General features: G+C 44.2%; 1 protein-coding gene across 10 annotated transcripts; it reads left to right on the forward strand.

The window, feature by feature from the left end:
• Positions 1 to 3,175: 3,175 nt before the first annotated feature.
• On the forward strand, positions 3,176 to 27,244 carry ppip5k1a (diphosphoinositol pentakisphosphate kinase 1a). Of its 10 annotated transcripts, XM_028401371.1 has the most exons (32): positions 3,176 to 3,288; positions 6,265 to 6,803; positions 7,433 to 7,628; positions 7,738 to 7,828; positions 7,921 to 8,006; positions 8,471 to 8,625; positions 11,263 to 11,364; positions 11,466 to 11,627; positions 11,719 to 11,840; positions 11,910 to 12,011; positions 12,148 to 12,234; positions 12,332 to 12,407; positions 12,495 to 12,604; positions 12,757 to 12,842; positions 12,929 to 13,054; positions 14,182 to 14,303; positions 14,456 to 14,638; positions 14,892 to 15,033; positions 15,334 to 15,557; positions 15,650 to 15,777; positions 15,871 to 15,985; positions 16,079 to 16,186; positions 16,466 to 16,594; positions 16,696 to 16,836; positions 16,997 to 17,090; positions 17,795 to 17,920; positions 19,812 to 19,874; positions 22,936 to 22,995; positions 23,612 to 23,791; positions 25,631 to 25,768; positions 25,848 to 25,961; positions 26,323 to 27,244. In XM_028401371.1, the coding sequence occupies exons 2-32, from the start codon at positions 6,660 to 6,662 to the stop codon at positions 26,943 to 26,945; spliced, it is 4,335 nt and encodes a 1,444-aa protein (XP_028257172.1). In that variant the 5' UTR covers positions 3,176 to 3,288; positions 6,265 to 6,659; the 3' UTR covers positions 26,946 to 27,244. The 10 variants fall into 10 exon arrangements, with proteins under 10 accessions (XP_028257172.1, XP_028257175.1, XP_028257173.1 ...); XM_028401374.1 differs by lacking the exon at positions 23,612 to 23,791; XM_028401372.1 differs by lacking the exon at positions 19,812 to 19,874.
• The last annotated feature ends 367 nt before the right edge of the window (positions 27,245 to 27,611 follow it).

Raw genomic sequence — 27,611 nt, forward strand, 5'->3', positions numbered from 1 at the left:
ATCATTTTCGTCATAGTTTTCGTTAACGACCTTTGTTTGCTGATAAAAATGAGACGATAACTAAATAAAAACTAACGCACGGTGCCAAAAACAAAGACAAAATGTATTGACACTTTCGTCAACGAATAAAAACAAGACGAAATTATTGATGGAGACGAGATCCAATCAGAGCAGATTGTGTTTGTGGAAGGGAGGGACGAATCAGGAGACGGCGGCAGAGAGCCAATCAGAAGTGATCTCTCTGCGTAAGGACGTTACCCCGTGATGCTGGAAGAAGGCGTCCTCATGCATGGTAACACAACACAGGAGAAGAACAGACACACGGACACGTTTGATGTCAAGACAAACAAGACTGTTTAAACCGTGCGGAGCGACTATCAGCGGTAAAAACACAACAAACCTGAAGCGACATTTGCAGACGAGTCATCTTAACTTCCGTTCAAAGATACACGTGACAAAATCTATAAATGAAGACACTGCTGATGGTTTTACAGCATGTGACCTGTTTCTAAGTTGTCACAAAAGTGTTTTGCTGTAGTTATGGAGGATTCATGAGGAAGGTCAAGTTCAAAAATGTTGATGACTAAAATCAAATGACATTTTAGTCACGAGACTAAAATAAAAACTAAATCAGAAATTGCTGCCAAAATTAACACTGCCTCCATGTGGATTATTGTCTTTTTATGTTTTTAGATTTTTTCATCTTTCTTCTCGGATCATGTGACATTTTTACAAAAACCCAACCGCCATTTTGTAGTGCTGCTGATCACGTCATTGGAAAGTGCAGATTCTAAACTTTCCCAGTTTTTATTGGTTGTTGATAGACCCAGTAAAAACGCCTGTAAATACATGTTTCATGTTTTTACCAAATGTTACCTTTCTTTGTTCATATTTGCTACCTATGTTTACTTTTCCAACAGTTCATTGAGAATTTTTGTGTCATAGTATTTTTTGTTTCAATTCAGATTGGGTGTGTTTTTTTGGGCCTAATATGTTAATAGAGTAGGTTAAAGTTAAAAATAATGATCATAATAAATCAGATCATATAGGTGGGGTTGTGCTGAAAAAAAAAGATAAAATCATATATATGGAAAACATTTTCAATGTGCTATATTCAGACAAAATCTATCATGATTTATGTCTTCGTATCTGTTACACTGCACAGAGACATGTTCAGGTTCTCTCTGCTACTGAGCATGGTTTTGTTTTCAGGATGTTTTTAAGATTAAGAAACCTTTATTAGTCCCACAATGGGGAAATTGCATTTATACTACAGAGAAACTGTTTTTTAGATCATATCTTTTTTTTTACTGGCAGATCCTGGGTCAGCCTGCAGTCCAGACATATAGAGACAGGAAGTGCATCAATAATGAGGCCCCTTGTCCTGGCCTGCTGCTGCACGTGACAGAGAGTGTGTAACACCCCAAATAGAAGCCATATGAGGGCCAGGAGAGGGCTTCCTCTTAGAGAGTCTTTGTGGCAGCAGCAATGGAGGAAAATACAAGAATCCTTTACTCAGTATGTTTTCCTGAAAATCTCTTTTCCATCTACTTAATGTGCTTAAACTGTGATGCAACACAAACAGTGTAAATTATGACTTAAAAGGGATATTTATTTGTGAATATTTGTACAAGTGGGTGCCCCTCTCCTCTCCATGTTCACTGTGTGCTCACAGAGGAGCCTTGTATGTGGCACATAAAATGCTCTTTTCATAAGCAGCCAGCCCCGCTGCGGACGCCCCAGTTGGCCTGGGTGCAGGTAACTGACCGGTCGCTGTGGCGGTCAAACAAGCGCTGGTGTGCTCAGAAACACGCTGACGTCAGAGGCCGTGTTGGTTGTGTGTGCTGAGCCCAGGTCTTTGTTTCTGGTTTATTTTCAGTAACATTTTTCTTTGGACCTGTTCTGTTCATTGTATGTGTGTAATGTCAATTTATAGCATTATTTTTAGATTACGTTGTTTACTTTGTTTTATTTTTACCTTATTTTATCATATTTATCTTATTTTATTTAAAATGATAATGTGGTAAAATAAACTATTCTTCATAGCCAGTCCTCCAGGAGACAGGCCAGTCCACCAGGAGACAGGCCAGTTCACCAGGAGATGTGGAGGGGGCTGTAGGAGAGCAACAACCCAGCAGCAGGACTGCTACCTCCTCCATTCTGCAAGGGGAAGCAGGAGGAGCACTGCCAGAGCCCTGCAACATGACCTCCAGCAGGCCACTAATATGCATTTTCTGCTCAAACTATCAGAAACAGACTCAATGAGGGCAATTAGGTACCAGGATGAGATCCTCAGACCCATTGTGAGACCATATGCTGGTGCAGTGGGCCCTGGGTTCCTTCTGATGATCACAGTGCTAGGCCTCATGTGGCTGAAGTGTGTCAGCAGTTCCTGCACGATGAAGGCATTGATGCTATGGACTGGCCTGCCCGTTCCCCAGACCTGAATCCAATCCGGCACATCTGGGACATCATGTCTCGTTCCATCCACCACAGACTGTCCAGGAGTGGACTGATGCTTTAATCCAGGTCTGGGAGGAGATCCCTCAGGAGAGCATCTGCCGCCTCATGCCCAGGCGTTGTAGGGAGGTCATACAGGCACGTGGAGGCCACACGCACTACTGAGCCTCATTCTGACTTGTCTGGAGGAATTTCCACTCATGTTGGATCAGCCTGTGATGTGATCTTCCACTTTCATTTTGAGTATGCTTCCAAATCCAGACCTCTATGGGTTAATAATTTTGATTTACATTGATCATATTTATGTTATTTTATATTTATTCAACATATTCCACTATGTAATGAATAAAGGTTTCCTTTAGTTTTTTGAGCAGTGTTTCTGTCTAATTCTGAATAATTTATAATAAATAAATATTTTTTTATTATTTTAATGATTATTTTTTTTATTATTATATTATATTATATTATATTATATTATATTATATTATATTATATTATATTATTTTATTATTTATTTACACACAGTTGTGATGATGTCACTCATGTATTGAAACCTGTATAAGAATGCTTTGAATCCTATTTGGGGCGCGTCTCACTAACTAACGACAGAGGGCGCTAATGTCCTTTCGCCGCTGACTGTCATTCTTCGTTTCTCATTGGTTCATCCGTTTCTATTGTCACGCCTTCTCATATTGGTTCTCCTTTCCCATTCGTTGTTACATACGTGCGTCATCTGAAAAAAACAAGGTTGGTTTCACACGCACACTGTCAAGAAGACCGAGGGAAGCGAGTTGATGATGGCAGCGGTGCAAACCTCCCAGTTTCACTGTGAGTTCGTTATTTTGTCTTCTTCGCTGCTAACGCAAACGTGACTGACACAGCTCCTACGTAAAACGTTAACGTTAATAACAGCGCAGATGTTCGACATCTATTGCTAATGCAGACAGAATGGCCCTGACAGACTTGTTTACATTACCAAACCAGCCGGGTTGCTAACTGAATGCTAACGTTAGCTAGATGTATTTTGACATTGCTAATAGCTAAGGCTAATTTCTACCTAAATTCGCGTTGTTTTTTTAACTTAACCAACTATAACGAGGTGTTTAGATGATAATATTCATTGTGCAGTCGGTTTGTTTATTTGGGTCTTTACGCAATAACGTCTGCGTGTACAGCATCCTTTTACTGTCAAAAAAGCACTTTACGTTAATGAACCTGTTGAACCAAGGAACGACCTGAAATCTGCTTCAGATTAAGGGTTTTTCTGTACGTTTTACTTTTGGTTAAGATTATTGTTCAGCGATAGTGGTGTAACTGAAGTGTGTGGCTCGCCAAATGACTGGTAACCTTAAAAACATTTGTTATTTTTATACACTGAAGTCTAAGAGGCATCTACAAAACATTGGAGTCAAACTAAATCCAACTTTATATCAAACAACCTGTTGTTATTACATATTACACCAATGAATTCTTTGTTTATAAGGAAGTGTGAAATGTTTGCCATCATAATCCCCCCAGGCCCGGGACAGAGCACCATCAATAATCATGTCATTTGTGGAATTTCTGAAGCTGGTACCAGATGTTCAGGATTTTAGTTTTAAAAAAGTGAATACATTTTATATTTACATTTTATTGATTAAGGGGAAACCATGATTTAGCTGTGACTGGAGTAATGACTTGATGGTGAGAATCCAGTGTTAGCTGCAGCTCTGTATGCTTTGTGAATGTTTTATTGTTCATTAATTTGAAAGTATTGGTTTCTCTTAAATTTGACATATCTGAATAGATAAGGGCCAGAGTTGTTAATGATTTGCAGACTACCAAGGGTGAATTTTCAGAATGCAACGATTTTCTTTTACTCTGCTTTATATAAGAATAGTCACTATAAAGACAAAAAGTCTAAAAACTATATATATCAAGTGTAAGAAATGACATCACTACCAGCACAGAGCTAAAAATAAGTATATACACACATGCAGTGAGTCCACTTTGCCAGTCTGTTCAGGTTGCAGCGATCCTTATTTGTTTGTTCAAAGACATATGAAACTTTTTCCTCTTGAACGACATGAGATGTGGATTCTGGTTCCACTGCACTGCAGGTTCCAGGCTGCTCTGCCGGTGGTGTCTGCCTTACAAAGAGCTCTTAAGTATCTCTTACAAGAATGCATAAAAGTCTGTGATGGGATATTTGCAAAAAAATGGCAAGTAAATGGAAAGAGGGGCACGTGGCCGAGATCCAGAGAATCAGACTGAGATTGCATGCGTGAAATGAAGGGCAAAGGGAAAGAGAAGCACTGCTGCAAATGTAGTTCCGTCTCAGGCGCTTTGTTGACCCTTAGTAACAACTCTGTACTGCATTAAACTGTAGAGCATAAACTGCACTGGGTCACCTAATAACCCAATAAAAACTAAAGAGGACATGAGCTCAGTGAGATACCAGCCCCACTGGTAGCTCGAGTAGGCAGGTGTAGTGAAAGAGATTAACTGTTACGCTCAAGCTCTGAAACACTAATCCACTTAAGCATAGAAAGAGTTTATTTTAAATCAACTCCATGCCAATGTGGGAGTAAGAATGAGTGTCCTTATGTGTGTGTGCACAGGCAGTAGTTAAATATTTATGCAGCAGTACACCCCTTTCATTACTTTTTATTTCCCTAGCCACAAGTGTATGTGCACAGAATATATTATATATGTAATGCATGCAGTTGCCTGGGACGAGCTACACAGAATGACTACAATAAAGTCATTTTGGCTTAGAGTTACTATATTGTTGTCATGAGCATGATCCGCCATGTTCCATACTTTCGTACCTTACAACCTTGATGTCAGATGATTTGTTTTTTGTTTTTTTCTTAGGTGTGTTTTTCTCAGTATAGTTTCTGAGATAGTTTCTCTTGTTGAATAACACAAGTTTAAAGATATTGTGGCATGCCCTTCAACATCTCCCAGATTGCTCATGCAGAAGTAATAGTCCCAATCCCGGTCCCAAGAACATCTTTGAAAACCTATTTTACAGTTACCCAGAAACATTAGATAAGAGTTCACACAGTCTTAAATTAAACAACACAATCCTGCAGAGGGAACTTGGCCTTTTAGGCATTATTAGTTGTGTTTTCCCTGACTGTCAGATCTCAGAGTTTGCACAGTTGTGTGTTTATTATCTCATTTGGACCCCTTCTGGGCTGATTATACGAATAACAGTGTTTTCAGCTGCAAATAGTTGTTCTGGACCCTTGAGTGACTGTGCCTGATGGTGAAGTGGTTTGTTGTTCAGATAGTATGCCAGAGAAGAGAGTAATGAGTGGTTGTGGTTTGTCTACAGCGAGACATGGTCTGCTGACTTCCCTGTCTCCAAGACTGGCTAATGTTCAGTGGTAATGGAAATGCAGTTCAGGGCCCCTGCTGCTTTGCTGCGTCAGAGTTAAATGTGTAACACTGCTGTAGGTAATTATTGGACAAACACATGGCTATTTCTGCCTAATATTGGGAGAGACTTGCAGCGGCATACATCGTGTTCTCTTTATTGTGCAGTTTAAGGACTAAAATTACCCACATCGCTTACATAAGACTGTTGTGGGGAAAACAACATCAGATGCCCTTGAACTTAGATAAACACTGAAAGGGATGATAGAACATTTTGTGCAATACTTTATTGTACACGTAAATTCACCAAAAATAAAACTGGTCACATGGTTGCTGGCTATGACTGTGACTATGCATTGTACTACGTAAAACTGTGACTAAGGAGTTTTAACGAGCATCAGAACACCTTGTTGAAGTAATAAATGTTTTACTTTGTTGCAGGAACATCAGTGTTGCATACAAATGGAGGAAAGAGCTCTCACTGGATAACTACAGCCTCAGCTCGCCGTTGAGGAAACCCAAGACTGTCATTTAGGATGTGAATTTGCTGAATGAAGAATGAGAAACTGGAGTAACAACGTCATCGAGGAGGACTGGCCAGCACCATAATTTCCCCACATAACTTTGAATGTTTGAGTGATCCCTCATTCAGTCCCAGCTTGCTGCTCCACCTCACACACTGCCGTCTACCAGCTCTGCGCTCTGCTGCGTAGCCCAGGCAGAGTGGACTCGTCCCTCTCCCTAGGCCTTGCGCCCTCCCATCGGCGACCTGCTACAGCGGTGTGTTGGTGTACGATGGCGCGGCGGGACACTGAGGGCTGCCGTGGGGGACTGTGATGTCAGAGCCCAACAGCCCGGGCGAGAGCCGGTGTGGCGCTCCCAGATTCTTCGTGGGCTGCGAGGACGATGAGAGCGAGGTCCTGGAAGAGAGCATAAGGACAGACATGGAGCTGTATGAGGACGACGAAGACACAGACTCGGTGGGAGACACTTGGCTACAAGAGATTATTATATAATGCAGATTAGTCAGCAGTACAGGGCTTTTGGGTCATATTTTCGATGGCATCCATATTGCAGTTGCTCAGTTTTTGGCTTTGCTTCCAAGATGAAATTAAGTAATGTGATAAATGTCTGAAGAGCTTCTGATAAAAATGAAGTCATTGCACTTCTGGAAGGTGCTGTCATTATATCTCTAATGCATAGAGAGACCTCACTTAACCTGTTTATTGTGCACGCTGCAGGTATCAGATTTCTCACCTGTACACAAGTCCAGTTCAGTTATTTTCTTGTTTACTACATGAGAACAGGATTATGATCGCCGGATAACTCTCCAGTTAGTACAAATCCTAAAACTAGTCCTAAGTTTGTTTCTTTTGGGGACATGAGGTTTTTATACCTCCAACCTTTGCTCATTGAATTAATGTTAACATTGGCATCTGTTGCTTTGGTGATTTACTAAGCTGAGTAGTAGTTGACAGACTAGACTTTAGATATTTTGAATAAACTGCATCCATTTCAGCTAATGTGTGCTGACATTGTCTCGAGGTTTGTGGAACACAGCGGTCTTTGTATATCTTTAGTTTATCACTGTCTCCTCTCCCTCTTCCAGCCCCCGGAGCGACAGATTGTGGTGGGGATCTGTTGCATGATGAAGAAGTCCAAGTCCAAGCCGATGACCCAGATACTGGAGAGGCTGTGCAGGTTTGAGTACATCACTGTAGTCATCTTCCCAGAGGACGTCATCCTCAATGAGCCCGTGGACAAATGGCCTCTGTGTGACTGCCTCATCTCCTTCCACTCCAAGGGTACAATGTCCAGCACACACATGCAGACAGGAGTGACTCTGACTCTTGCGCAGCTTTTTGTCGGATAGTCTTATTTATTGATTCATTTCTCTGTGTGTATGTAAACCAGGATTCCCGCTGGATAAGGCGGTGAGCTATGCCAAACTGAGAAACCCTCTGCTCATCAATGACCTGAACATGCAGTACTACATACAGGACAGGTACGTCCGTTTAATGAAACCCCTATATTTCCATTACTTGTAAAAAAAAAAAATGCTATAATAGTTTCTGTATTTTTGTGCATGTTTAACAGGAGAGAGGTGTATCGCATCCTGCAGGAGGAAGGGATTGATCTACCGCGCTATGCTGTGCTGAACCGTGACCCAGATAAACCGGATGGTCAGTCTGCCGAATGATTTATTGATAAATCTTTACTACAGATGAAACAAAAAGGCAGCATCGAGCTAATTTAATCAAAATCTCCTTGGTAAAGGCAAAGAAAACAGCTGCTGTTCATCATTTATCTGAGGCTGCGTTGGTTTTATTTCAGCTCACAGATAAATATAGTATCAAATGTGAAGCAGTCACCAGTGTGCCATACTTAAGTGCTGAGATATGATGGGTCTGGCATCCAAATCCTGCTTTTACACAGTGACACAGCCCCTGGACTGATCAGATGGTTTATGTGTCCACCTTCCCTGACAGTAATGAGTGACCCACGAACGTCACATGGTTGAGAGTGCAGAGCTGCTTCGCAGGGCTTGAGAGTAAACACTGCAGGGTCATCTGTATATATTATCAAGGCAAGTGAAAAGGAGCCGCCTGCCAGACAGAAACATTTGCTCTGTGTGTGTGTGTCTCAGAGTGTAACCTGGTAGAAGGGGAGGACCACGTGGAGGTGAACGGAGAGATATTCCAGAAGCCGTTTGTTGAGAAGCCCGTCTGTGCTGAGGACCACAACGTCTACATCTACTACCCCACCTCGGCTGGTGGAGGCAGCCAGCGACTCTTCAGAAAGGTGCATTCACCACTGTTTGACTCTGAACCCAGAGCAGCATGCCGGCATTCCTGTGGGCTCATAGTTCACTTCAGTATAAAGTCCTGCACCTGGCCGGAAGTTGTGAGAACACAAAAAATGGAAAATGAGAGTTCCACATGCTATAGATATTTAACAACAGCCTGTACAAACCAGTTTATTACCAGCTAAATACTCCCTGGCTATTTATCATCAACGGCCACATATAGGCCAATCCTAGTCGTACTGAGGAGCGCACAGTGATTCTGTTCTTTACATTTTGTCAGTACGTACACTTTATTTCAGTATAGTATTATTTTAAAAACACAGGATACATTTTAAACTTAAATTTTCTGATTAACCTGTGAAGCTGCGATGAATGGTTTTAGGGATTCAGTGGCATCGTAGTAAATACACTCAACAAAAATATAAACGCAACACTTTTGTTTTTGCTCCCATGTTTCATGAGATGGACTTGAAGATCTAAACTTCATTCCAGATACACAATATTACCATTCCTCTCAAACATTGTTCACAAATCTGTCTAAATGTGTGATAGTGAGCACTTCTGCTTTGCTGAGATAATCCATCCCACCTCACAGGTGTGCCACATCAAGATGCTGATCTGACATCATGATTAGTGCACAGGTGTACCTCAAACTGCCCACAATAAAAGGCCACCCTGAAATGTGCAGTTTTGTCTCACAGCAAAATGCCACAGATGCCACAAGCATTGAGGGAGCGTGCAATTGGCATGCTGACAGCAGGAATGTCAACCAGATCTGTTGCTCGTGCATTGAATGTTCATTTCTCCACCATAAGCCGTCTCCAAAGGCGTTTCAGAGAATATGGCAGTACATCCAACCGGCCTCACAACCGCAGACCACGAGTAACCACACCAGCCCAGGACCTCCACATCCAGCAGGTTCACCTCCGAGATCGTCTGAGACCAGCCACTCAGACAGCTGCTGAAACAATTGGTTTGCATAACCAAACAATTTCTGCACAAACTGTCAGAAACCGTCTCAGGGAAGCTCAACTGCATGCTCGTCGTCCTCATCGGGGTCTTGACCTGACTCCAGATCGTCGCCGTAACAGACTTGAGTGGGCAAATGCTCACATTCGATGGCGTCTAGCACGTTGGAGAGGTGTTCTCTTCACGGATGAATCTCGGTTTACATTGTTCAGGGCAGATGGCAGACAGCGTGTGTGGCGTCGTGTGGGTGAGCGCTTTGCTGATGTCAATGTTGTGGATCGAGTGGCCCATGGTGGTGGTGGGGTCATGGTATGGGCAGGCATCTGTTATGGACGAAGAACACAGGTGCATTTTATTGATGGCATTTTGAATGCACAGAGATACCGTGATGAGATCCTGAGGCCCATTGTTGTGCCATACATCCATGAACATCACCTGATGTTTCAGCAAGATAATGCACAGCCCCATGTTGCAAGGATCTGTACACAATTCTTGGAAGCTGAAAATGTCCCAGTTCTTGCATGGCCAGCATACTCACCGGACATGTCACCCATTGAACATGTTTGGGATGTGCTTGACCGGCGTATACGACAGCGTGCACCAGTTCCCACTAATATCCAGCAACTTCGCACAGCCATTGAAGAGGAGTGGACCAACATTCCACAGGCCACAATAGACAATCTGATAAACTCTATGCGAAGAAGATGTGTTGCACTGCATGAGGCAAATGGTGGTCACACCAGATACTGACTGGTTCTGAGTCCCCAGACCGCCAATAAAGCAGAAACAAAATGCACATTTCAGGGTGGCCTTTTATTGTGGGCAGTTGGAGGTACACCTGTGCACTAATCATGATGTCAGATCAGCATCTTGATGTGGCACACCTGTGAGGTGGGATGGATTATCTCAGCAAAGCAGAAGTGCTCACTATCACACATTTAGACAGATTTGTGAACAATGTTTGAGAGGAATGGTAATATTGTGTATCTGGAATGAAGTTTAGATCTTCAAGTCCATCTCATGAAACATGGGAGCAAAAACAAAAGTGTTGCGTTTATATTTTTGTTGAGTGTATAATGTTTGAAAGTTGTTTTTTTTTTTAAACGCATGCTCTCAGGTCTGTTGAAGGGCTCTAAAAGATGGGTCAAAACTAGCTGCTGATTTCTCAACCTGACACCTGCAGCATCCTTAAAAAAAGTCCTGTCCTAAACACCAGGTCACTGTTGCCATAACAACCCCTTTCAGCCACCAGCTATGTACATGTAAATGCAACAGGTCAGACACAAGAGGTCACTAATGGAAGCTTTTGAACATGCTGTTTTGCTAACTTATAGCTTTGACCTCTCCTCACCTCCTGCAGGGGCTCTTGTGTTTAGCACTCATGCTAAATTTAGAGTTCGACTGTACTTGACATTTTTAAAGTACAGTTTTTTTATGTTATGTGTTTAATAATAACAATACTAATCGTAATCAAGCGAACAGACTAAACACTCCAGACAATAACCTGCAGCACTGTGTAGTTTCCCTTCTATGTTGTCGTGCATTATCATAAATCGGTGTCCTTGTTGTCAAACATGAGGCAGCAGCCATTAAACTTGCAATGCATGTTATAGAAACTATGACAGAAGTGTTTTATAGACTCGACTTTGTTTGTTTTTTGTCAGATTGGGAGCCGGAGCAGCGTCTACTCACCGGAGAGCAGCGTGAGGAAGACGGGATCTTACATCTATGAAGAGTTCATGCCAACAGATGGCACTGATGTTAAGGTAAAGTATGCATAAGGTACTACTGAAGAACACTTTTTTTAAAAACACTTTAACGTTGAAATGGACCCGCTGCTCTGTGTGGACGTCTGGTGTGGCATCAGGTGTACACCGTGGGGCCGGACTATGCTCACGCTGAGGCCCGGAAGTCTCCTGCTTTAGATGGGAAGGTGGAGAGAGACAGTGAGGGGAAGGAGGTCCGTTACCCTGTCATGCTCTCAGCCATGGAGAAACTGGTGGCCCGTAAGGTCTGCCTGGCATTTAAGGTAAGCAGAGTTTGAGCTGCTGAATGTATGTCACAGTGTATGTTCTCCTAGTTGTTGAGTAAGAACAGAAGCTTCTTCTTCTTTCACGCAGCAAACTGTGTGTGGCTTTGATCTTCTCCGAGCCAACGGGCACTCCTACGTGTGCGACGTCAATGGTTTCAGTTTTGTGAAGAACTCGATGAAGTACTATGACGACTGTGCCAAGATCCTCGGGTGTGTGCTCCATGTTGTTGTTGTTGTTGTTGTTTTATGCGTGTATCTGACCAGAATTTGGCTCTCCAGGAACATCGTGATGCGTGAGCTGGCTCCACAGTTTCAGATCCCCTGGTCCATCCCTACTGAGGCTGAAGACATCCCCATTGTTCCCACCACCTCAGGGACCATGTGAGTCATGAGAAATTAAGAAAAAGAATATTTTCTCTCTGAAACATTAACACAAAGTAGCTTCCAGTGTGCTGTTCTTTATGCAAAATGCACTTATCACTCTCATCGTTTCTGCTGGTTTTAACTTACACTCCAGGATGGAGCTACGCTGTGTCATTGCTGTCATCCGACACGGAGACCGAACCCCGAAACAGAAGATGAAGATGGAAGTCCGCAACCCCATGTAAGTCATCTCTATGGTAACGACTTCCAGTTTACTGCAAAGCCAGATTAAATACATGTGATTAAATTGTATGTTTTTTTTTTTTTGATATATCCAGGTTCTTTGATCTGTTTGAAAAATATGGAGGATACAAAACTGGGAAATTAAAACTCAAAAAGCCAAAACAGCTGCAGGTAGAAATGAATAATGAAGAATATGTTTTTGGATCAACATCCTGTGAATGTTTGTAATGTGTTGGGGAAACTTTTTAACCTCAACAGGAGGTGCTGGACATCACGCGGCAGCTGTTAGCAGAACTGGGACAACACAATGACTGTGAGATAGAAGAGAAGAAGTCCAAACTGGAGCAGCTGAAGACTGTTCTGGAAATGTAAGTGATGAGTAAAACCAGGTCACTTTATTTCACACAACCCCTCGTCTCATCATTTCTGGGTAATCTCAGCAAATGACGTGCCTAAAAACCACCTAAACAGTGCATGGACGTCATAAGGTTTCTTCTTTGTTTCTTTCCTGCTAACAAAGGTACGGCCACTTCTCTGGGATCAACAGAAAAGTGCAACTAACTTACCTGCCCCATGGGCAGCCCAAAACCTCGAGCGAGGAAGAAGGTATGAAGTTAAGAATACATTATTTTAACTACTTAAATAAGTTTGTGTTGAAGCTCCTTTGTTCGTTGTCTGCCTCGGGTTTATAGACACACGTAAGGAGGGTCCGTCCCTGCTGCTGGTGCTGAAGTGGGGCGGAGAGCTGACTCCCGCAGGCAGAGTGCAGGCCGAGGAGCTGGGAAGAGCGTTCCGCTGTATGTACCCCGGGGGACAAGGTGAGATACATCAGTGTCTGGTAGCATTTTATTGCTGCTCTCTAATTAACCACAGCATGGAGAAATGAGAGAAAGAGGGGCGTAAAAGTAGGTCAACAGGATTTCAATACCCAGTGGAAGAGACCCATAAATGAATGCTGTATAAATGGATTTTACAGATCTATGCTAAAGTATTATGTCTGAAATTACTGAGAGATGAGTTGTGTGTTGTCCTGTGTGCCGGCCCATTTTTCCTTTCTGCTCACTTTACGTATGTTGGCTGCACTTTTAACCCATATGAACAAGCCAATCTGGGTCAACTCAGTAGGTGTGAACCATTGACAGTAAAAACTATGGACAGAGCTTCCGTGACGTCGCCCGTTTGTTTCTGAAGAGCCGTTTTGAGGCTCGGTGGGAGGTTCCGGGACGTGATGACCGCCGCCATGTTGGCAGCGTCACGTCCACCAAAACTCCAAATATGGACAAAGAGGGGGAGCACGAGCGGGGTTTAGGGGGGCGGGCGATCGTGGAAGCAGGAAACTCACGCTGTGATACGTCAACTGTCTGTCACTCAAGCGGCCATAATTATGCCTAATTTTAAGTCCGAATACAATTGAAACAAGTGAGTTGTAAAAAAATTCACCCCCCCTACAACTGACACTAGAAGAGAACCTATCATCTGAGACCAGAGTGGTTTTTTGTACCAGGCTGTAAACATGTTAATTTCTGCTGTGAAGTCGGCCATTTTAACATGGGAGTCTATGGGAAATTACTCGCTTTTGGAGCCAGCCCCCAGCTGTTGTGGCGTGAATTACAAGTTTTGACACTTCCGCATGGGCTTCAACTTTGAGCCCCGAAGGTTGCTGCTTGGTGTGAACATATAATAGATCATTGACTTCAAGGAATACGATAAAACAAGAAATGATGAGTTGATCTTGGTCCTGTTCAGACTCTTCTGTCTGTAACAAAAGAATTTCTCCTACGGGATAAATAAAGAGATTCTCATTCTGATGGTGAAGATTTATCAAAAAAGACTTCATACCAATGTGGTGACTGTCCACTGTACCTTTATTATCCAGGCAGTTTACAGTGACATTTAGAGGAGCCAGATTCGTGTTTTTATACACATAACGCTGTTGTTTTTGTAGGAGACTACGCTGGTTTTCCAGGCTGCGGGTTGCTGCGGTTACACAGCACCTACAGGCATGACCTGAAGATTTACGCGTCTGATGAAGGCAGGGTGCAGATGACGGCTGCCGCTTTTGCAAAGGTATGCAATATTCATACTAAACAGGAATCTTTCCCAGCATTACTGTCACCAGCAATACACACCTACAGTAATACAGTGTATTTATATTATGGCAGGTGTTGGGTGTCTGAATTTTAGCCAGGCTGCCTCATGTCATCTGTGTGTGTGTGCAGGGTCTGCTGGCCCTGGAGGGCGAGCTCACACCCATCCTGGTGCAGATGGTGAAGAGCGCCAACATGAACGGCCTGCTGGACAACGACAGCGACTCTCTGAGCAGCTGCCAGCACCGCGTCAAGGCCCGGCTTCATGAGATTCTGCAGAAGGACCGGGAGTTCGCGGAAGAGGACTATGACAGGGTGACTGACCATAATATATAGTTTGTGAATTTCTCCTGTGGGGGGACTAATAAAGGATTATCTTATTGTATATTTTTTTGGTAATTGCCTGTGACTATATCCTCTTTGATCACTGACTGGATTACTAACCTGCTGTAATGACAGCAGAAAGGATTAACTTCCAGTTTACAGATTTATGATAAAGTTTCACAGCCTGAACATCTGAAAGTAAAAGTTGTCATTCATTTTTGTTTTCTTTTTGTGTGTGTGACAGCTCGCTCCGACCTGTAGTGCCTCTCTGGTAAATTCAATGAAGATCGTCCAGAACCCGGTGGCCACATGTGACAGTGTCTACGCCCTCATTCAGAGCCTTACCTCACAGATACGCAAAAGGATGGAAGACCCCAAATCAGCTGGTGAGCAGAAGCCAGTAATAATACTACCTCAGCCTTACTGTGTGAAAACATTTATATTCAGTCTGTGTTTCGCTGTTAATCAGAATTTTAATTGACTGTAATGTCTGTAATGTGATGTTGGTAGCAGCAGCAGCAGCTTACCCACTGCATTCTGGGTGCTGGAGTTTAGAATACCACAGTCCTTTGCCTCTGTTGTCGAGTTCAAACATGTTTTGCCGTATTGACCGTCAACATTTATGACAAGTTTGGCAACAAATCAGATTTTCAGACTAAAACCTGTAATAATCTGTTTCCTTCCAGACCTGCAGCTCTACCACAGTGAAACACTGGAGCTGATGCTGCAGCGCTGGTCCAAACTGGAGAGAGACTTCCGCATGAAGAACGGGCGCTATGACATCAGTAAAATCCCCGACATATATGACTGTGTCAAGTACGATGTTATCCACAATGCTACGCTCGGCCTGGAGGACACACTAGAGCTGTTCAGGCTGTCTCGAGCTTTGGCTGACATCGTCATACCACAGGTGGGCAGACCGTAGATACCAATAGGCTCACTGATTATTTTTGGTTTTTGCTGGCCATTCATATATTAGCACATTCGTCTGTGTTTTTGCAGGAATATGGCATAAACAAAGCTGAGAAACTGGACATAGCCTACGCCTACTGTCTCCCACTGGTCAGAAAGATCCAGCTTGACCTGCAGAGGACCCACGAGGACGAGTCGGTCAACAAACTTCACCCTTTGTGAGTCTCTAAAGATTATTTCCAGACTGTTTGGATGAAAACAGAGGAGGACACACAGTGCATCAACTTACTATGTGATCAATTTGACTCCAGGTACTCTCGAGGAGTGATGTCTCCCGGGCGCCATGTGAGGACACGTTTGTATTTCACCAGTGAGAGTCATGTCCACTCCCTGCTCAGCATTTTCCGCTATGGTGGCCTCCTCGATGTAAGTGAAGCCTGAAGTCTGCAGAGCTGGTAATATTTTCTTTTCTTCCAGATGAGGCTTAAAGCTGAAAGTGTCTGTGCTTGTGTGTGACAGGAGGAGAACGACCAACAGTGGAAGCGCGCCATGGATTACCTCAGTGCTGTCTCCGAACTCAACTACATGACTCAAATTGTCATCATGCTTTATGAGGACAACAATAAGGTAGTGTCTGTTTATTTATACACAGCTGTATCAGCACCATGGCAACCGCTGCAGCAAAGAAGAATTTATTTCAGGTAGTGTAGTGTTAGCCACAGCTAGCAAAGTAAGAATTTAGCATTATTTCATACAAAAATAGTTGAAATTGGATCAGACTGGCTCATTCAATGATATGATGTGCTTTGAGTTTTAGAGGTACCTAAAAAATAAAAGTTATATAATATGATCTAACAAAGGGAGGTGTTGGGAATGTTTCATGTGTTTAATATTTTCTCCCTGAAGGACATCTCCTCAGAGGAGCGCTTCCATGTGGAGCTTCACTTCAGCCCCGGCGTCAAAGGCGTCGAGGAGGAGGAGAATGCTCCCACCGGCTTTGGCTTCCGGCCCGCTTCTGCAGAGGTAGCGCGGCAGGTAGGGTCGACATCCATGCGTTTTCTCCTCCCGTAATTTTTCTTTGTTTTTTTTTTTTTTTCGTGCGTTCACACACTCTGTGTGTGTCTCTGCTCTTGCAGAACGGGCAAAAGCAGACTGACCCTGGCAGCCTAGAGGACCTGTCACGTGATGAAACTGACCGCGCAGTGCCGCTGTCTGAGCCAATCACCATTCAGAGGAGGTCCCCGCTCATTCGCAATCACAAGACCGGATCCATGGAGGTGAGACTCGCAGGTTCAGTGTGTTTCAGAGACCGACAGCCTCTCCTCTAGTCCGAATTTCAGGCTGTAACCTTGCTGTCAGACAGGTGTATGACACTAAATGTGTGGCCACTTTCTGAATTGTGTGTGTGTGTGTGTGTGTGTGTGTGTTCTCCATCAGGTCCTGTCAGAAACATCCTCCTCCAAAGTAGGCAGTTACCGCCTGTTCTCGTTCTGCTCACGTCAATCCCCCGAGATGAAACAGAGTGGATTAGGTAGGTGTTTTTAAAATATTATGTTGTCGTGGCAACCATGTGTGTGTGTAGATGTGGAAACGGCTCAGACTGGGGAGGTTTTATTAGATCTTTTTTTACACTCTGAAGGCTGAACTGCACACAAGCAGCTGGCTGTGGAGATGAAATGTGTTTGTTTGAAAGTCTTCATTTAATCTCAGTTTTACTGCATAGTTTCAGCCTTTATGTAGGTTCCAATAGATAAATATTTCACTGTACACTAATGAGTAAGCTCTTGTAACAAGGAGGGCTATTAAAAGAAAGACAGCTGTCATATTGATGTTTGGTGTTTTGTATCAGCACATATAGAAAACGTCTTGAATCATCCCTCTGGATTCCATCTTTAAACTATTGTCTCTGTTGTTTCTACTCTGTTGTGTCGTCTGAATATTATTAATGTTGAGAAATAAGATGCACTAAATTTATTTTGGGTTTTGATGGTGGATTTTCACCTTTTCATTAGCAGCTAAGTTCTTTCTCCAGCCTCCTTTGGGGAGTGTAGAGAGGGTGTGGGGGGGGGGGTGTGCATGATCTTCTCTGAGTCCTCGTGTCTGCTCGCCTGTTTCCTGTTTCCTGTTCTTCTTCTGTGTCTTTTCTCTGTCCTGCTCTGTCTCTTTCTGGTCATTTGTTTTGAAGTTAACAGCATGTATACTGTAGTGGTGACTAACCACCCCACCCACTCGCAGGCTCTCAATGCGCCGGGCTCTTCAGCACCACCGTCCTCGGTGGGTCCTCTAGCGCCCCTAACCTGCAGGACTACGCACGCGCACATCGCAAAAAATTCTCCACCGGCAGTCTGTCCTACAAAGACGGTACGTGTCCAAAGGCAGCGCTCCCTCACAAACCTGCACAGGACAACAGCTGATCAGTTTCTCACACATACTCTACCAGTGCTAATTTGTAAGATATGCATGTTTGACATCCTCAGTGAGGCCCTGTTGGACAACATACAGGACATACAGTATGTTTATGCATAGACAGGGACACATTGTTAGACGATGTGCAAAAATGATCAGTAGAATTTATTGGGATAAGTGTCATGTACGTATGGTCATACAGTACATGTACATCATAGTTTTTTATGTTTTAGTGACACCATATTCATTCTAGTCACCAAATCCACTGACACATCATTTTTTCCCCACGCCACTTGTAAAATGGTGTGTCTCGTTTTGTTTTTAATTTTTTTTATTATCAGTTTGTGTACGTGCTCCCTCGAGCCCTCTTTAAAACTCCAGCATAGACTATTTAGGATGTGTAAATGGGGGCAGCGAATAGACGAGCTTCATCCAGACATAATCCAGAATACTGTGTGATCGTGGAGTCAGATGATTCTGTGTGCGATTAGGTTCTTCTTCTTTGTGCGGTGGAGATCACAGATTGTATTTTTAGACACATTTAGCTGTGAGTGCAGTACTTTTGTAAAGCGTCTGCATGCAGCATAAAATGGTTAAATCAGTCAGAATCCATTAACTACCCCTCATGACCCTCATATATTTTATTTGCACACGTTCAGTCACCGACTTCCTGACTCTAAAGGTCAGCTCGGCGATTGGTTTAACTCTCTGAACCCTGTTTCTTTCACTCCTGTCAGTCCTGCGCCTATGGAGGAAGAAACAAGCTCCACATGCTTTAGATATTTAACCATTTAAACTTAGAAACCCTTCAGATCAGCCACATACTTTTTGTCATCATGTAACTGCCTCTTTACTCATGATCATGGCTTCCCTAGTTGTACTGAGTAATCAGTGATTTTAACACATGTTGATCATGCACACACTTTATTATCAGTGAACTTTTAAAGAGGAATAAAAAGCAGAAAAGAGAAATTGGTTATATTTTACAATTTGTATTGACAGACCTGCTGGTGCTTTTTTGGGGTTCAGAGGGTTAATACAGCTCTTCATAGTTCAGACAGTTTGAGAAATATAATAAAATCAGAAAGCATTTTTACATCCATTGTCATTTTTTTTTGCACATGGATTCCCGTGTCTGTGTGCAGACTTTTTTTTTTTAGGTAATGCTGATACATTCAGTGCTGTTGTCATGTCGTCCAGTAGGTGTCAGTCTTGCTTCGCACAGACTGTTGTCTCCGCTCAGCCTCCGTCCTCCTGGCTGTGTCACATGTAGACTTGCTGTTGGTCTTTGTCGTCCATCTTGTTACACCTCATTTTTAGGAGTCAAAGGAATCATTGTCGTTTGGACGCGGCCTTAAACCGTGATGTGTCACTGCATGCTCCTCTGAGTGAAATGTTGGTTTCACCTGATTTTTTTTTTTTGAAGCATCTTAGTCCTGCTCCGGTTCACCAGTTTAATATTTCCATCGTCCTCTCTGTACACAGTGATGGTATTTAGCCTTCAGGGTTTGAGATCAGACCTGAATATTGGGCTTGTTTGTTCACTTTTTTTTAGTTTTTGGTGTGTACTGTTCACCTCCTGAGTTAACATCCTTTCATCTCACCTCATGAGAAGATGTTCCATCGATGTTTGGGGCCCACAGCCATTTTCTGACATCTTCAACCTAAATTTGAACAGCAGTTAATAGTTTTCCTAACCCTTTAATTTGTAAAGATGTTGGATGATATCTTTTTTCTCCCCCTTCATTGCGTCCACATTAGAAAAGAACAGGGACTAATAAACATGGAATATAAGTTGCTGTGGCTCATAGTAACACTAGTGAATTTTTTTTTTTTATTTCCTCAGAGTTGTTGTCTATGCCGGCAGTAAAACGATTTTCTGTGTCGTTTGCAAAGCATCCGACTAATGGTACGTCTGCTTCTTTCAAGTATTTTTCCACTTCACCTCCCTTTGTCTTGCATGTCTTCAAACTTTTGTTTTTCAACCTTGGGTTTTTTGTTTTTTTTCATATGGCCCTCCAGCATTCCAGGTTTCCGTTATTTATTGATTTATTTTCCTGATTGCTTCAGTTTTTTTTCCCCATTCGCTTTGGACTCTTACTTTTCTAACACTACCTGACATTCTCTTTCTAACCAGGGTTCCCACTGGTGTTTAAATTAAAATGAGAAACACTGTGGCAGGGAATGTCAGTGATTTTTACAGATGCCTTATAGCAGCAAAGCACAAAACAGCACAGCCATCGTATCATCACTTTTACTCTGGATTGGTGGAGGCACATGTCGGAATACACCACACACAGGTGTGCACCACCACAGGAAACAAGACGCTGCAGGCGGCGGCAGCTGTGGTCGCTCTGCTCGCTAGCATCGTCTCATCAGTGACATCTGCAGCCACATGCTGATGTATTTGGAGCTAACAGAAGACAAGCAGACCACGTCATCAACTCTAACACAGTGTGTTTGAGGCACTGTGTTGGAGTAACAAACGCACCTCGACACAGAGATCAAAACCCCACCTTCAGTATACTTAGGCGTTCACACTCACACAAATGTGGCTTAAGCAGGATTTGGCCGCATCCAGATCAATCCAGATGTGTTTTTTTCCGAGTGTGAACACCTCTAATCCACCCTCGAGAGGTGGATCTAGCAGGACTGGCTCAAATGTGGCTCAGGTGTGAACGCAAATGTGGCGACCGAATCCAGCTAGCCACATTATTAGCCATATTACGAGGCGCCACCTAGTGGTTTGGAGAACAGCAAACACGCTGGATGAAGCCGGATTGAGTGCGGACACAACTGTGTGCTAGCCAGATTTGAAAATAGGTCTGAACGCATCCAGCTTAAAGGCTGTCTGGGTTCAATCCTACTCTAGCTGGAATGACTTTCTCCAGTGTGAACGGGGCCTTAGTAAGAGGGAGATCAAACCATGTCCTCCAGTGGACGCATTCAAAAATGATGTCACTGCATCAGTGGGCATGTGAAAAGTGGCACGGTACGTCTGCTTTGTGGAGGTGTTTAAAGCCACAGAAACGGCAACACAAAGTTTATTTACCCTATTAAATACGTTGTAATGTACCTTTACTGCAGGTAAGGCTTGATGTTCTCTGTATATATATATATAGTATATTGGCCAGAAGAAGATGAACTTTACGTTTCTGCAATCAGTTAGTTGGAAGTAACAACAAATTCCACACCCCGTAAGAAGAATCATGTTAACCCACATCTAACATTAGAGGACCAAATGAAAAATGTTTTTAAGGGACCCTTAAACTGTGTAAAGCTTGAGGACATGCAAGAGACAAAGAAGGTTGAGAATCGAAGCAGAAGAGGCTGAGGCCCCTGGGTCTTTATTTCAGGTCCTCAGCTTGTAGCCCAGGCCCCCTGTAGTAAAGTAAGTGTCTCCAGTCACTTAGTTTACCTGCTGTTTTGAGTGCATAACATCATACTGCAGTCTATGGCAACATGCAGTGCTCTTACTGATGGACAGTTCTCATTCATAATGATCATCGTCTTGGCCATGAGAAGCCCGCAGCTCTGGAAACATGTTTCTTTTTCACTATAATGACACTATAACCACACTGCCTTGTTAAGTGTGTACTAATGGAAGTATCCAAAATGAGACACAGCACCGTTCTACCTCTAGAGCCACAGGAGACCTTACACTGTTTACACAGCCTGAGTAAGGCTGCCTGTAAGATATAGATAGATATATATGAAGAGCTGGTGAACCCGTTCAGCACATTTCCTTTAAGCGTCATCCCTCCCTCACAGTTTTTGGGATAATAAAAATACAGAACAGCAAAACACGCCTCATGACCTGAGGGTGGGAACCCTGTTTAACATCCTGCATACCGTTTGTAAATTGGTCACCATTACCCAATAATTCAGTCTTATTTTTTCCCAGTGGATAGATGTGTGTATGAGTGTGTGTGTGTGTAATTACAGTAATTACATAAAATACGCACTTGCCGCCATCTTTGTAGAGGGTGTGAAATGAGCTCATTGTTAAAATACCACCTTCAACACATCTGTGTTTAACCCTTCTCCTGTGTTTCCTGTGACGCCGGCTTCGTGTCCTCTGCATTAAAGTCACAGCTGGTTGAACCAGGATCAGCTCTTTCTTTACTGGGGAAACAGGGAAAGGGTTAAAGCCTCATTCATCCAGTCTCCTGTGTGTGAACCATCGCTCCATTTTTGTTTTTATCCACACATGTACACGGTTTCAGTGTGTTCACTGCACAGATGTGGTTGTTGCGAGTTTTAAAATATTGAATATTGATGGCGGGGAGACGTGGCAGGTTTCTTCTCACTGATCGGTTATGGTGGTTAGAAGCAGAGGATGTTGTGCGGCAGGCGGTGTGTGTGTTTGTGTGTGTGTGTGTATGCCGTGGACCAATTTCCAGACAGCGGGCAGATTGAGTAGTCGTTGTTGGGGTGTGTAACTGCTGAGTGGTTGTTTAGGCGGTGGGTTTCTGTGACGGTTGTGACCTGTCAGGAGGACTACAAATTTAAATGACCTCACTTCCTGTTAACCCTCTGAACTCCAAGCAGTTTGTGGACACCCTGGCTCATCTTCAATCAGTTTGAAGAGTTTATTTAATTTATGGAAAAATAAATTAACTACTTATTTATTAACTATTTACATTTTTACAGCCGATTATTTTTTTAGTCTGCTCCGCAGGTCGGCCGAATTTACTGAATTTGTGTCATATGTGGTCATATGTGAAGTATGCGAGTGACAATACATAGAATGCACCTGCTGGTACTGGGCAAACTCAGTGATGGATGAATTTGTTTTTAAATTTTCAGGCTGTGATTAAAAAAATAACATAATTTTGGCGATTTTAAAAGAAACATCACTGCATTTGAAACCTGCTGAGGGGTTTGGAGTTCAGAGGGTTAAATAGCACCTTTGCTAAAAGTACACCATTAGATTGTCTTCTTTTTTTTACACGTATCATTCACTGCAGGAACACAAGATGACAGCTCCACCCTAGCAGTGGCTCCGTCGGCCTGGTGCACTGCGACAGGTACGATGGCAGGTTTCTGTTGGTGCCACACGTCCGGCTGCAGCGTTTCATAAACAGGACGGCGTCAGCTGTCCACATGGTTTGGACAGTAAATTGATCTGCACATTTCTGTAGCAGCTTCTGCGGTGTTTCTGTGAGAGGTGGTGTTGAGTTTGGGCTTCCTGTTTCACTCTTGCCCCTCTGTGGCTCTATTGGATGATGGTGTAAAATGGTGTCGAGAAACTGCAGAGGAGCAAAGTGACCTTTTCCTTTTCAGTGTGGATGTTTTTTTTATTGCCGAGGTTTTTGCTCTGAGATTTGCTGCTTTTCATGACCGCTGGCTGTGTTGCAGCCAGGCCTGCTGTTGGCTGCTGCTTCTGTTTTGAGCTCCACCTTCATGCACACACCACACGTCTCCGCCGTCCTCCTTCCTCCTCTCTCTGAATCCTCACCTTTCTCTCAGAGCTCTTGTTTCCTGTTTCATCTGTATCGTACTTCAGTCCTTCTCTCCCTCTCCCTCCTTCCAAGCTTTCAAACCTTTTGTTCCATCTCTTTTGTACTGCTCCTCCTCCTCCTCCTCCTCCTCCTCCCTCCTCGCTCTGCTCTGTCCTTCCTTGCTTTCCCTCTTCTTCCTCAGAGCCCCTGGAGGAGCACCACGTGGCCCAGTTGTTGAGGCGTTTCTCCACCGACCTCAGCCTGGGCCGCCAACTCTCTCTGGACGGGGCGCTGGCCCACCACCTCCACCAGTGCTCCTACCACCTACGCCTCTTCCGAAACTGGCTCATCTCCGGCCAGGACCCCCTAGAGTACTTCCACGGTCAGCCCCTGCCTGGCCCTGCCCTCCATCCCCCAGCCTCACGCTCTCTGTTCAGCCACTCGCTCATGGTTTAGTTGGGACTGTGCTTGTTCTGTGGTTGACTTCCATGCTTTGCCTCTTGGTGTGTCTGCATGTTGCCTGTTTCTGTGGTTATGCAGATTGCAAGCTGGAGTGGTGTGAGCTGTTTGGCTTTTTGGCCATTGTTTGTGAATTTTGTTTCCCTCTGAAGGTTGCTATGCTCAGAGTTATTTTTATTAATCCGTCAAATATTTTCTCGATTATTCAGTTTGGCCCGTAAAATGAGAGGAAATACTCGCCTCAAGCTGACGTCTGAGTAAATATCCCAGGTTTTCATCAGAGTTTTTGCCTCTTTTAATTATTTATTATTTTAAATATTTTCTGGTCAATGTAGTAAACTAGTTGTTTGTTAAGTACATGATGTAAAAACCTCATCTGTGTAGGTATACATATTGAATTAAGATCATGCTTTAAAGGTTCTGTTAAACATGTATTTCCAGCATTTTTCAGGTTTTAAATTGTGGCCTGTTCTCCAGGTAACACGAAAATCAGGCCCTATAATGTGTTTCATCTACAAAAATCATTCCCTCCTATTTCCCTCAGTACCATCAACCCATATGAAGAATTTTTAATAATTTAACGCCCAGCAACCAAAGTCGTGCACACGAGCTGACTCACAGTTCAGTAACCTCCAATTAGTACATGCAGCCATCACTGGCGTGGGGCAGGATTTGAGCAGCGTGTTGTTACGAACTGAAAACAGTCAGCTGACAGGAAGTCACAGGAAGTCACTATAGCAGCGTTTAGCTGGCGATAAGGAGTTAATGCTAGCTGCTGTAATTAAATCCAACAAACACTGACGGCCTCTGACAACACACTGTTCTCTGGGATGTTTTCGCTGATTTGGCAGCACACACAGTGTGAGACGTCATCCACACTCCCATTCTGGACACACTGAAGATAACTACAGACACTGCTGGTTTTCTGTAGTAACCAGTCGGCAACATTCTTGAAATCCCAACATCATGCACACATGGCACACTGCATCACCGTGCAGTGCACTGTGAGATATGAACATCTACATGATCTTTACATGTTAAAGCAGCACAGCTTTGCTTCAAGCTCTGCCTGCTTGTTTACCTCCTGACTGAAGCTCTTTCATTTTGTTTGTGTTTCATTATTTTAGTCTCCATTCAGCTGTGCACTCAGCAGCTGCTGTGTGAGTTCAGTTTGAATGACGGTCGCCCTCCTTCCTGACCTTAACTAGCATGCGATTCCTGCTTGTTTGCTGTACATGTGGCGTACACTCACACCCTGTGCAGATGAGAACCGTCCTTCTCTGAGGTCTCAGACCAGCGCGGCGAGCTGTGGTTTGACGCTTTGTGGCGGTGAACGGCTCTGGTTGTGAACTAACCGTGGACGTTGGTCCTGAGCTGCAGTCTGAAGAGCTTTGACGGCTGCTGTTGGAGCTGCAGCGTCCCTGCGTGTGTTGAGACTAAGAAAGGCAGATTTTTTTTGTGTTTTTTTGAGATCTGCTTGCTTTTGCAAATAGAGCGAGACGTTTGACATTTGGTGTCATGTTGTCAGCATGGTTTTTGCAACTTGCCTGCGAGGAAATGAACCGTACAGGCCGGCAGGAGTTCACGGCAGGTTAGGGCCCTGTTCTGACAGGGGAGCACCATGTGGAGGTGTACAGTGTGGGTGGCAGTGGGGCAGTGGTGTTGGGTGTCAGCTGAAGTGGTTCTGCTTGCTCCCCCTCTGACTCCTGGCCTAACGGAGGGCTGATGTGACTGTGGGTATCCTGTCTCTCCTCTGCTGCAGGTTTTGAAGGCTGCTCCATGGTGCCCTCCATCTATCCTCTGGAAACGCTGCACAACTCGCTCTCCCTAAAGCAGGTCAACGAGTTCCTTACCCGTGTGTGCGAGAGCGCAGGGGATCCCCACACCAGGACCACCAGAGGTAGGAGAGACCCACACATGTATTCTAAAGGGTTACTTACACCACGATCTGACCTCCTTCTCTTTGTGGGTGCCTGCAGCTCTGTCGGCCATGTTTGCCGCACACAACCATCCGTCAGTGGACGCATACATGCCTCAGAGAGTCCTCTCCTCCTCCATCTCTCTCAGATCTCGCTCTGACAGACCCCCTTGGTGTGAGTATCCTCGTTCGCCCCAAGAAGTGACATTTCTAGGTTGGCCTTCCTCAGCTGTCTCAGTTCCAGACGTCTGGGGATTATTTATGGAACTTTACAAACTGTTTCAAACCATTTTGTGTCTGTTAGATCTGTCTGTCTTTTTAGACTTAGAACCCAATGAACCAGCTAATATCACTATGGTCCTTTCCTGCAAAGGAAACGTTATTAACCCTCAAAACACCAAGCAGCTTCATGAAAACAGCACAGTCACGGCTGCAAGCAGAGACTCAGAATAACACCGTCAGAAAGACATTAATGATGATAAAAGACAATGTCTTGATTATTAATTTTAAAGATGTAATGGTGTGTTTCCCTGCAGATAGCAGCGGTCCTTCCAGTACTGTTTCCAGTGCCGGGCCGTCCTCTCCCACCACAGCGGACACCTCTCCACGGTTCAGCTTCAGTGATAAGATCTCTCTCACCCCACAGAGCAGCGAGGAAACTCACTCCTGTCAGAACACTTCCACTCAGCCTGCTGTCGGATCACACGACGTTGAGCCCGCCGTTTCAAACGCCGCTGAAATCCCTCTGACTCCAAATAACTCACCGGAGGATGGCGCAGAGCCCTGCACTGTTACCGATCCACAGCCTGACAATTCTGAGCCCACGCCACAAGCACAGCAGGACCCCTCTGTGGCCGTGGATCCTTCCGGCACCGTCATTTCAGACCCCGGCCTCAGGCCGCCCTGCTCTGCCTTAGCCGAACTCAGCCTGAGTCGGATGGAGGGTTACTGCCTCCCAGGCTCCCTGCCAGTGCTGCTGGAGCTCAGAGAGAGCAGCAGTGAGGCGGGCTCCAGCTCCCAGACGCCGCAGTCTCCTGAGGGGCCTGATGAGTTCTTTGACACCCAGGAGTCCATGGAGCTGTGGATGGACAGTCCGGAGAGCCTCCCCCCTCCTGAGACCCCCATGGAAGCTGGATCCACTCACACAACAGAGCCGTAGGAAAAAAAACAACTACTGTGGTTACATTTCTCATGTTATGAGCTTCATCCTTGTTGTCTGTTGTGAGCAGATCGTACTGCAGCCAGCCTGACCCCCTCCTCCCCTCTCTCTCCCTTCGCTCCATGACTGTGTGCTGAGTACTTTCAGGCAGCTGAACCCTGACTTGTGTTGGATACGTGCTGTTCTTTGCCTTTTGATGAGCATAGCAGTGACACCTCCTCCATCTGTCTGTAAAGGTGTGATGAGCTACTTGTGAGGTGAAGCTTTATCGTCAAGTTTAAATTAAACTGTTACTGTCACTTGTATCTCAGAAGACCTTAGCTTAAAGCTGCATTAATTCATTTTGGCCACTAGGGGGCAGAGAACTCTTAAGTCTACAGGATATATACTGTGAAGCTAAAACTGACGAACTAAGAAGTGGTCGTGATACTGATTAACGCAGCTTTAAACTGCGTCTGTGTCTCTGTTTCGTCTGCCTGTGGACAGCTGCAATAGTGAGGACAGTTTTCATATCATCGCTACATGAGCACAAGCTTTTAATGCTTTCGTTGTTACAGGATGCATCTTCTATCCCTTTTCGTGCTCCAGTGTCCATCCGCCGAGTCCCTGCAGCACTTCCTGTTTAGACCCCTTACAACAACAAACAGCAGCAGCAGCTTCTCTACT

The sequence above is a fragment of the Parambassis ranga genome, chromosome 3, assembly GCF_900634625.1.
Source record: "Parambassis ranga chromosome 3, fParRan2.1, whole genome shotgun sequence".
Classification (NCBI taxonomy): domain Eukaryota; kingdom Metazoa; phylum Chordata; class Actinopteri; family Ambassidae; genus Parambassis; species Parambassis ranga.